At 31.7% G+C, this 12,009-nt stretch overlaps 1 protein-coding gene across 1 annotated transcript; it reads right to left on the bottom strand.

Annotated features, from left to right (window-relative positions):
• Positions 1-2,631: 2,631 nt before the first annotated feature.
• LOC143614835 (uncharacterized) lies at positions 2,632-4,544 on the bottom strand. The gene is made up of 5 exons (XM_077088155.1): positions 4,265-4,544; positions 4,065-4,146; positions 3,675-3,741; positions 3,227-3,388; positions 2,632-3,142 (listed from the first exon to the last, which is right to left on the bottom strand). Exons 1-5 carry the CDS (start codon positions 4,539-4,541, stop codon positions 2,906-2,908), a joined length of 825 nt encoding a protein of 274 aa, XP_076944270.1. The 5' UTR covers positions 4,542-4,544; the 3' UTR covers positions 2,632-2,905.
• Between the last annotated feature and the right edge of the window lie 7,465 nt (positions 4,545-12,009).

Below are 12,009 nucleotides of genomic sequence, written 5' to 3' on the forward strand. Positions count from 1 at the left end.
GCATCAAGCCTTGGACATAAGGCACATAGCACTCAATCATCGGGACACCGGCTGATCGGTGCATGTACCCTTATCTTTCAGCTATCAACGCCACTACATGATGCCTGATTAACCGTCCGTCACTTTTAACGTTATTTTCACGAGATTAGTAAAATAACGTCAAAATTAGTGCAATTTCACTTTTGCCCACCCGAGGGTTCACACATATATACATCATATGTGCGCACCGCAGGCAAGGCTAAAAGTTTGAATCTTTATGGCTATAAATATCTAAAACTAGATCTATGGTTTTCTTTAACGAGCCGTACACGTTTTTAGGTTCATTAAGTTCGTTTTAACATAAAGTTCGTTACTTTCCATTTCGTTTGGACCCGATCTACCTTACGTTTAAGTTTCAAGGCCAAACGTAAATAAAAAGGTAAACTTTAAAGATCGCGAACGTACCTTTGAATGAACGTTTTTAGGTTACGGTTTAGCTTGGTTATCTTGTATTTAGCTTGTATATCATAGATCTATCAATATTCGGCTTGATTTTGGTCTTGGATCTCGTTTCTCTCTCTCTTGGTCATTTATATATAGTAATGGAGGTGTGTGTGTGTTCTTGAGTGTGTGTAGAGATTATGAGGAAAGATGGAAATGAGAGTTAGAGTTTTAGGATGGTTTAAGATGGTATTTATACCTTTTAAAGCCCATGAACTTAAAGTTCATTACCCTTTAATCCATCTTAATTAATCCATATCCATTTGCTTTTTTTATTTAATATTAATTAAATATTAACACTCTTTCTAAATTATAGACTTCTTTTATTTATTATTATAAAATTCGAGATGTTACATTGATAAAATTGGTAACAATAATTTAAGAAGAAATAATTCGAGGATTTAATACATTTGCAACTTGAAAATATATAATCTTTTTGACGAGTGAGACGACTTGTGTAACTATATCAACACCTTTGTAACTTTAAACCCTAACTATCGAACATATCATATTCAGTCCCTCAAGTTTCCTGGTTTCAATAATACATTTGGGTTTGATTCTTATATTTTACTAAAGTTAATAAAGTACACTGAAATAATGTCACAAGAGAATTTTACCACTTTTATCCGGAAAAACATGGTCCCCTTCACCCCCACCTCTACTTTAACTTAAGTTATTTTTAGGGCAAAGCGTTACGCTATTAAAAGAATCATTGACCGACTATTCAATGTTGAAACTCTGAACAAATATAAAGCGTGTACTGTATTATCTATACTATATATAATACATCAAACAAGGGCAAATTAAGACACTCATCTTTAAGTAATCACAACACTTAAAGCATGTGGTACATGTGTTAGTAAGGGTAAACTTGTCTTATAAACACAATCCATTCAACTTACAAGTTTGGTCACTCATCTTTAACCATATTATGTTTTTAATTTAAGTTGTAAACTAACTTCTCACCCATGATTTTTAAACGACTATAGCCTTTTCAAACGTTAATATTTTTATAAAAAAAAATTACACTATAAAAATGAGCATTTTATTCTCTTTAATTTGGATATTATATTATAATTTTTTTCATTTTAAATAAATTAATATGTTACGTAGGGGTGTTTAGTGTCGGTTTTGATGGTTTTTAAGTTAAACTTGTGAGTCCAACCGTTAATACTTATTTTTTTGTCGTCCAAAACCAAACTCAACCATTGAAAGTTGAAACCAAATCGTTACTAACGGTCTGGTTCCAATTTGGTTTCACAGTTTAAACTTTAATAATAATTTAGTTTAAAATAATTATTAATTTAAATGTACCATCAATTTAACTAAGCACCAACTTAATATGATACTTGAGATTATCATAAATAAAAATTGATAATTTTAGCCACATAAATGGTAAATATTAATGGAAGATCTAGGACGTGAAATAATAACAAAGATCACAAAATGAATCATACTGCAATTATGTTAATTTGAAGTTGTATAGCCTAGTTATTTGTAATAAAAAGATTATGTTCAATTAAATTTTAACTATATCTAATATATATTACAAAACATATCTAATAATTAATAATAAAAAAACATTAAAATGCATTCAACATTTACAGTCTGGTCTGGTTTCTTATGGCCGGTTGCCAGTATAAACCGCGAACCAACCGTTCAGTACGTTTTGAAAAAATTTTGAAACCGACCAATAAACCGAAAGTAAAAAAAAAAGAAAAAAGAAAAAGAAGTTAAACCAATGACAGGTTTAAACGATTTTAAGGTTTAAACCGAACCATAAACACTTAAATTTGTTACGTGATTAACATGTTCAACACCCGTTGCATTGCGCGGGCACCCGTCTAGGGCAAAGCGTTACTCTATTAAAAGAATCATTGACCGACTATTCAATGTCGAAGCTCTGAACAAATATGAAACGTGTACTGCATTATTCACCTTATACTAGCTACAGTAAGTTGTAGGAGTGCTTAATCTGGTTTTCAGTTTGAAGGTTTTCTGGTGAACACCAAAATTTTGAACCAAACCAAATTTATGATTCAGTTTGGTGTTTTGGTATTGTTCAGTTAGAAAGTTTTATTTTTATTTTATTTTATCTATACTATATATAATGCATAAGACAAGGTTTAATTAAAAACTAAATCAAACCATTGTTTATTATTGGATTGGGTTGGTACAAATTAATTAGATTTCCGAAACCAGTTAAATAACACCAATTCAGATTCCGGTTTAAAACAATTTCGGTTCAGTTTGAAATCCAATATTTGAACACATACTTGGGAGTGTGTTGAACTTGACAATCAAACTTAGAAGCAACAAACTGAAATCCTAACAGTTACATGTCTTGACATTATAAACCAGACACAAAAAGAAGATAAACAGGTAGACAACAACGCCCTCTTTGTTTAAATGATTCAGATGAGCTCTAGCGATCACCAAATTCTTTCTTGCCAAAATAACGAATTATTTTGGAATAGTAGTCCCAATCAGCATGAGAAGACGTTATAGCCGGATCCCCTATCGGGTGAGCTTTCACATAACTCTGAACATCTTTAGCATCCGCCAACCCATCTAAAAACACCCGCATCTCACCATTCGGACCTAAGAGATCATCTTCCTTGTTTTCAGGATCATAGTTTTTAGTAGAAATGGAAGTGTTTGGCTACAACAAAACACATATAACGTCAACATGAAGATGTAATTTATTTTGTAAACATATATAAATGACGTATATATAGAGTAATACAGGATTTAGAAGGGACTTCACAGGATCGGAGATCAACAACGTGTTTGATGCAGAGTATTGTCCATTATATATCTTCCATATTGACTTGAGTTCTTTTAAGAACACTGGTTTGTCTTTGTTGTCCAAACACATTAAATCTGTCTTGGTACATTGGTTTTGATCCTAACAAAAGTTGTTAAAGCATAAAAACCGTTAATAAATGATTAGATTGGTAAACAGGTGTTACAGTTATAATATAAAGATTAATCAAATAACATTGTTGTCGGATTGTGATTATTCAGTTGAGTCTTTGAAGCACCCTTACACATAAAAAAGTAAATTTTATATAGTTTATTAAAGTAATACATATACATTCTCATATCACACATTAAAATTTGGTTAAATAAATTCCTCAAGTCACTTAACAACAAACTGATCTGGTTTGTAATCAAGGTGATGTTAAACTCACCCAAGTAAACAACAGCTTGCTTTTGAGGTCACCAAAAACATTGGTCAGAACTCCACCAATGTTATGCCTGAAAATAAAAACCATAAAATCACTTTAATAAACCTTATATACAAAAATTTCATTTGCATTTTATAAACTAAGTGTACACATATATGTCATATACATGTATTATAAAATTTTATAATACATGAATTGCCAAAAAACAACATAAAAACTATGTAAGAAATAAATGTCACATATATTTTAATTTAGTATGCTTTAATGGTAACAAACCACACATAAATCCACTCATTTAAGTACCTATGTATATAACTTATTTGTTCGATTAAATTTAAACAAACAAACATAACAAAATAACAAGTAAATTAAAAAAAAAAATGTGATACTAACTCCATGGCAGATGACCAAATTCCAACTTCAAATCTCTCAAAACAAAACTTCAAAAACTCTTGACAAAATGGCCTCTTGTAAACTGTACATACACAAAACATATAAACGTGCTAGCAAACAAAATTAAAACGTGAATAATAATAATAATAATAATAATAATAATAATAATAATAATAATAATAATAATGTTGTTCACTCACTCTTAAAATTTCCTGAATGGAAATCCGGCAAGCGATCAACTTTAGGGTTGCTGTTAGGCCGGCTACGATGAGCCCGGTGAACGAGAAACCCGGTGATAGGAAGCACAAGTAGTTTCTTTTTGGGACCAAGGTTAAGTTTATCCATGGATATACCTAAATCGGTTTTAGTTACCTTTTCATCTTTTTGTTGTTTACTGACACGATCAGTGTTACCAGATACAACTATGAGATTCTTGGTATCTGAATCTTTTTCAACATGCTTTTCTTTGGATGCCATGGTTTTTTTGTATCAAGAACGAGTTTGTTTTGGGATTTAAAGGAGATGTTGGATCGCATGAATAGTTCCTTTTAACCGAACGTACGTTTCCACTCTTGAGTTTCTTTCTTTGTTATTAAAAAATTAAATTATTATAATGGCGTTTGATTTATTGGTGTTAAACAGTTGAATTAATTTTTTGAAAAGTTAGTATAACTGAATAGATTTATTTGAATACTAGGGTATAGCCCTTGTTACACACGGGTGAAAAAACATATCAATAAACATAATAAATTTAAACAACAAATTCAAGCAGTACAAAAATTCTTCAAACTTTCGGACCAAAACGTTAACCATTTACATTGTCTAGATATTAAAAGTTAAAAGTTACAATAAGTTAATGTACATCGAACAACCAAAAAACATCAACAAAAGACATAAACATGTTCTTTCATATTAAACCACCATAAACTTCTTCAAACATTCTATCAAAAGAAACTCATTTTACTTCACCACCTGAAAATATAATAAAACAATAGTATACAAATTAAATATACCATAATAACATATTTAATAATGAGTAACATTTGAACATTAATAAAGTTAGTCAAATACCATCCTTAACACTATAATCAAAATTTAAATGTATATAAGTTATTATTGTAAAGAGAATATATATTCCATTTAAATGTTAGACAAATCATTATTATGAATCATTACTTAAAAATTAAAGGTTAAATTATATGCAAAATTTGATTTGCATTGCATAATAGATGTTGAAATTTTTTTCTTTTTCGTGAATTTATTTTAGAAAGTAGTACTTTTAAAATATTTAGAACGAAATTTGAATTTGTAATAGTATGAACGCTAAGTTGTAATTTTATAACAAAAATATAAATAATAGCATACTTGTAAACTATAATTTTAATAATTTGTAAATTTAACATAATCTGAATTAGAATTTTTTGTTCACATAAATATAATATTGGAAAAACAGTTGGATATACAAAAATGTCAGAAAGTATAAACAGGACATCAATATGTTAGTCAAACATATATATTCCAAATAAAAATACGATTTATATATAAACATGACAACTTCATCAAATAAAAATACGGTTTAAATTGGAAACCTGTTTATATATATTCCATGTAAATGTTAGTCAAACAATTATTATAGATATTAATAAGAAATTCAAATTTAAATCATATTCCAAAAATGTAGAGAAATACCATAGACAAATTCGAGATCTTCATTTACTTATTTATGTGAAATATAAATTAGTCAACTTATTATTATGTATCGATTATGAACCATTAATTTTAGAGAACTTATTATTATGTAAATTATGACTAATTATTTCAAATTAAGTTGTTATGATATAAAAAACCATATATAATTACGGTAAACTCATATTAAATTTGACTTGGGTGAAATGATTTTAAATTAATTTATAATTCGTTAAGATTGATTAAATTTGACTTGGGTGAAATTTGACTTGAAATACAATAATTATATTATAAATGGCAGTAACAAAGTACTATAAATATGAGTTTGACCATCATAACTTATTTGAATTTGAATTTGACCATCTATAAATCTCAATCTCATCTAACAAATCAATCAATCAAATAAGTTACAATATTCATGTTAATTAGGTTATTTAAACAAATTAGGAAAGTCAAACTAACTAAATTGTATTAATGAGATACTTAATTGAGTCATTTATTAACGCACCGGAAAAAAATATACATCAAGGTATCTCCGATATACATGAATATTTACAATTAACTAAATTTATGAAAGTAAATATACATGAATATTCAAAAAAGTAAATATACATCAATATATATAAAAAATACATCTTATAAAGTCATGCTCGATCCGTGAAATTATATTATATGAGTCGGACAATAACCTGAAATAATAAAATCGAAAATTAATATTGATATTATGGATTTTTGAATTATAATTAATAACCGGAAAATTTTAAAGGTGTTACCGGAAAAACAAAATTGTGAGAATGACCATGGTATCTTGGATTTTTTTGTAGAATTTAAAGAGAAATGATCTTGTATCAGTCTGGACGTTGACCTGAAATTATAAAGTAGAATATTAATGTTGATATTATTGAGCATTTGATATTTAATTTCTAACCAGAAAATTTGAATGTCTTACCGGAAAATAACAAATAATGATAACAACCATGGTATCTCCGATTTTGATTATCAAAGTAAAATGAAATCTTCAGTAAATCAATCGGGTAAATAACCTGAAATAAGAAAGTTTTGTTAGAACATTGATATTATGGAAGATTGTAATTATAATTTATAACCGCATAATTTAAATGTAGCTTACCGGAAAACGAAATAATGATATCGTCGATGGATGAACCGAATTTTCATCTAGAACCTAGAATAACATGTAAAACAAAATAAAACACGAAAATATAAAACTTCAAACAAATATAAAACAATCATTGTTATAGGTATAACGCATAACTGGAAAAACTTACCGGCAATGCTTACCGGAAAAATGTAAATAAGTAGAAATATTAGCTTCATCGTCGTTTTTGATTTAGAACCTAAACTGATTTAAAAAAACCAGTTAACAATGAAAATAAAGATAAAAAGGTTATATCTACAATAACCGGAAGAAAATATGATGTTGCCGGAAAAAGATATAACCTTGCCGGAAAATCATATAACATTGTTGGCCAGTAGAGTATAATATATAACCTTACCGGAAAACGATTAATCTCGATCTACATTCCCGGAATATAGAAAATGGTGGAGTTAGCAAGCAGAGAGAGAGAGAGAGATATTAAATGATTATGGTGAAAAAATCTTAATGTTTAAATAAGTTTTTTGTTGAGTGGTGAATGACATGTGGCAGCATAATAGACACTATGAGAATGGAAACATGGTGAGTTGGAGGCCTAGGTGGACAACCTAGTAGAAGGACATATGGAGGAATTGTATTGATTTAATAGATTAGTAAGATAAAAAAACACATTAATTGAGTTCGATTTTCGATTTTGTGTTGGAATCAAAATTCGGTTATTGAATTTGAATTCGAATAATTATAAGCAAATTCGTATTCAATTCAAATTGAATTTTGAATGCGCTTTGAATAACGAACACTCTTGATTTGATTTTTTAGCTTTTTTTAGCAGCCAAATAATATTTACACCCGCCTCAAAAGGGATCGAACACTTACAGGGGATATGCTCTGGGACGGAAGGATTCGAACCTCCGAATAGCGGGACCAAAACCCGTTGCCTTACCGCTTGGCTACGCCCCATTTCTATTTTTATTGGACACTAATACTAATAAAGAATAATATTGGTATTAAGTGTTCGTCAATTCCAGTCCAACTATCTATAGAAAACCTTTCTTCTTTATAGAATTTATTATAGATATTATAGATTCGTTGCTAGGATTTTGACATGTGTATATCTAGAATTCAACTTAATTTATTGATCATTACATATAATTCAATTAAGATATTGTATGAAAGTATGATTTCTTCTAGTCTCCTTTGAGAATTGGAGGATTTTTGATTGAGTGGAAAAAGAAGGATTTTTATGTCTACCTTACTTTCTTCATTTTTCCTTATATCAATAACTCAATCAAAATGCAATTATCTCGACGAAAAAAATGTCTGTTATGCTTAATATCTTTAGTTTGATCTGTCTTAATTCTGCCCTTTATCCGAGTAGTCTTTTCTTCGCCAAATTGCCCGAAGCCTATGATTTTTTGAATCCAATCGTAGATGTTATGCCAGTAATACCCCTGTTCTTTTTTAATCGTGGAAAAAGAGTTATTACGTATTTTTTTCTTATTATTATATTATCTTATCATAATAAATAATTACGTATACATAATTACGTATACTATAAATATAAAATACTATAAAAGTGGTGGACAAACAAAAGAGGAGGGGAAAATTGATTGAGTAAATAGAACTTATTCAATGAACTTATAAAAAATCTTCTAATTATTAAGAACTCAACGGGACCTTCTCCCTCAAATCAGACAAACAAAGAAGGGAATCCGTTGAGTTCTTACGCTTTCATGTATACAACTCAATTCATCCTATTACTACAGGGATGAACCCAACCCGGAATATGAACCATAAAAGAAAACACCTACTAAACCGATCACAAGAATACCAGCTGCAGTACCTATTATCCAAAGAGGAATTCTTCCAGTAGTATCGGCCATTTCCGCCACTTCCCTCCACATTTCATCAAGTGGTCATGCTAGAGACATAAACAGTCATGGATAATTATGAGATGAGATACTTCCGAATGGGCTAAGAGAGAGAATACCTAGAATGATTAGTCTATTATTTTAGTTCTCTCTCGTTTTCTTAATTGAAGAAATAATTGGAAAATAAAACAACAAGTACAAAAATGAGTAATAACCCTCTACTGGGGTTACCCCAGTAGAGGCTGGTACGATTCAATTCAACATTTTGTTCGTTTGGGTTTGATTGTGTCGTAGCTCTATAATTCGGATTAGGTTTATCGTTGTATGAACTGCATTGCTGATATTGACCCCAAAAAAGAAACTGTAGGTACAGCTAGGCCGTGAACAGCCAACCATCGCACTGTAAAAATTGGATAGATTCGATCTATGGTCATTGAGGCCTCCTAAAAAGATCTACTAAATTCATCGAGTTGTTCCAAAGAATCAAAACGGCCGGTGATTAATGGAATTCCTTGTCGGTTCTCTGTGAAATACTCGTTTGGCCGAGGGCTTCCAAACACATCGTAAGCTAAACCAGTGCTGACGAATAACCAACCCGCAATGAATAGGGAAGGTATAGTAATGCTATGAATGACCCAGTAGCGAATACTGGTAATAATATCAGCAAAAGAACGTTCTCCCGTGCTTCCAGACATGCTGAGCTCCACATATTCTTGTACAGTCAAAAGGGGATCGATTCCGTAAAAGATTGGATCAGTAAATGTAAATTCACTGAAAAAATCTTTGTGAGATCGTCAATATTGTACCGAGGGCGTCTTTAGAGTATACCGAATCAGTATAGCTAACCTTCTTCTGACACGGCAATGCACTTTCAATAAGTATTGGAAAAAGGTGCTAAATAATTTCTTTCTTGTTGTTTGTCGATGTAAAAGAATGTCCCATTCAATAGAAAATTATTGAATTTCAAATAATCTATTTCTCGCCATTATGAGTTTAGGGCTATAAACTACGGGGACTGGATTGATGATAAAATAGAATCCTGGGTTGCAAACAGTGATTCGATTGATGATGAAAAAAGAGAATTCTTTGTTCAGTTCTCCACCTTAACGACAGAAAAAAGGATTGATCAAATTTTATTGAGTCTGACTCATAGTGATCATTTATCAAAGAATGACTCTGGTTATCAAATGATTGAACAATCGGGAGCAATTTATTTACGAGACTTAGTTGACATTCATAAAAAGTATCTAATGAATTATGAGTTCAATACATCCTCTTTAGCAGAAAGACGGATATTCCTTGCTCATTATCAGACAATCACTTATTCACAAACTTCGTGTGGGGCTAATAGTTTTCATTTACCATCTCATGGAAAACCCTTTTCGCTCCGCTTGGCCTTATCTCTCTCTAGGGGTATTTTAGTGATAGGTTCTATAGGAACTGGACGATCTTATTTGGTCAAATACCTAGCGAAAAACTCCTATCTTCCTTTCATTACGGTATTTCTGAACAAGTTCCTGGATAAAAAGTTTCAAGGTTTTGACGATATTGATGCTAGTAACGATATTGATGCTAGTGACGATATCCTTGATATGGAGCCGGAACTGCTAACTAGCATGAATGCGCTAACTATGAATATGATGTCTGAAGATGAAGACCTACTTTATATCACCCTTCATTTCGAATTAGCAAAAGCAATGTCTCCTTGCATAATATGGATTCAAAACATTCATGATCTGGATGTGAATAAGTCAAATGACTTCTCCCTAGGTCTATTAGTGAACCTTCTCTCCAGGGATTATGAAACTAGGAATATTCTTGTTATTGCTTCGACTCATATTCCCCAAAAAGTGGATCCCGCTCTAATAGCTCCGAATAAATTAAATACGTGCATTAAGATACGAAGGCTTCTTCTTCCACAAAAACGAAAGCACTTTTTCACTCTTTCATATACTAGGGGATTTCACTTGGAAAAGAAAATGTTCCATACTAATGGATTCGGGTCCATAACCATGGTTCCAATGCACGAGATCTTGTAGCACTTACCAATGAGGCCCTATCGATTAGTATTACACATAAGAAATCAATTATAGATACTAATACAATTAGATCCGCTCTTCATAGACGAATTTGGGATTTGCGATCCCATGTAAGATTGGTCCAGGATCATGGGATCCTTTTCTATCAGATAGGAAGGGCTGTAGCACAAAATGTACTTTTAAGTAATTGCTCCATAGATCCTATATCTATCTATATGAAAAAGAAATCATGTAACGAAGTGGATTCTTATTTGTACAATTGGTACTTCGAACTTGGAATGAGCATGAAGAAATTAACGATACTTCTTAATCTTTTGAGTTGTTCTGCCGGATCGGTCACTCAAGATCTTTGGTCTCTACCCGGACCCGATGAAAAAAATGGGATCACTCCTTATGGACTCGTTGAGAATGATTCTGGTCTAGTTCGTGGCCTATTAGAAGTGGAAGGCGCTCTGGTGGGATCCTCACGGACATGCAGTCAGTTTGATAAGGATCGAGTGACATTGCTTCTTCGACCCGAACCAAAGAATCCCTTAGATATGATGCAAAAAGGATCTTGTTCTATCCTTGATCAGAGATTTCTCTATGAAAAAGACGAATCGGAGTTTGAAGAGGGGGAAGGAGAAGGAGCCCTCGACCGGCAAAATATAGAGGAGGATTTATTTAATCACATAGTTTGGGCTCCTAGAATATGGCGCCCTTGGGGCTTTCTATTTGATTGTATCGAAAGGCCCAATGAATTGGGATTTCCCTATTGGTCCAGGTCATTTCGGGGCAAGCGTTATGATGAAGAGGATGAGCTTCAAGAGAATGATTCGGAGTTCTTGCAGAATGAGCTTCAAGAGAATGATTCGGAGTTCTTGCAGAGTGGAACCGTGGAGTACCAGACACGAGATAGATCTTCCAAAGAACAACGCCTTTTTTTTGGAACTATTGATTTACGTAATTGGAAGTAACCAATTAGGTTTACGACGAAACCTAGAAATCGATCACTGATCCAATTTGAGTACCTCTACAGGATAGACCTCAACAGAAAACTGAAGAGTAACGGCAGCAAGTGATTGAGTTCAGTAGTTCCTCATATAAAATTATTGACTCTAGAGATATAGTAATATGGAGAAGACAAAATTGTTTCAAGCACCGACAGAACCGGAAGCGCCCCTTCTTTCAAAGAGAAGAGGACGGATTATTCACATTTCATTTGATGGTCAGAGGCGAATTGAAAGCTAAGCAGT

The sequence above is a fragment of the Bidens hawaiensis genome, unplaced genomic scaffold (assembly GCF_021521415.1).
Source record: "Bidens hawaiensis isolate Kalapana, Puna unplaced genomic scaffold, B.hawaiensis_p1.1 tig00041188_1, whole genome shotgun sequence".
NCBI lineage: Eukaryota > Viridiplantae > Streptophyta > Magnoliopsida > Asterales > Asteraceae > Bidens > Bidens hawaiensis.

Coding starts and splice junctions, on each gene's coding strand:
- LOC143614835 (XM_077088155.1), bottom strand. CDS start 4,541: ATGGCATCCAAAGAAAAGCATGTTGAAAAAGATTCAGATACCAAGAAT. Junction 4,147..4,264: donor CCATTCAGGAAATTTTAAGA/GTGAGTGAACAA, acceptor GTGTATGTACAG/TTTACAAGAGGCCATTTTGT. Junction 3,143..3,226: donor TGAAGTCCCTTCTAAATCCT/GTATTACTCTAT, acceptor GTTTTGTTGTAG/CCAAACACTTCCATTTCTAC.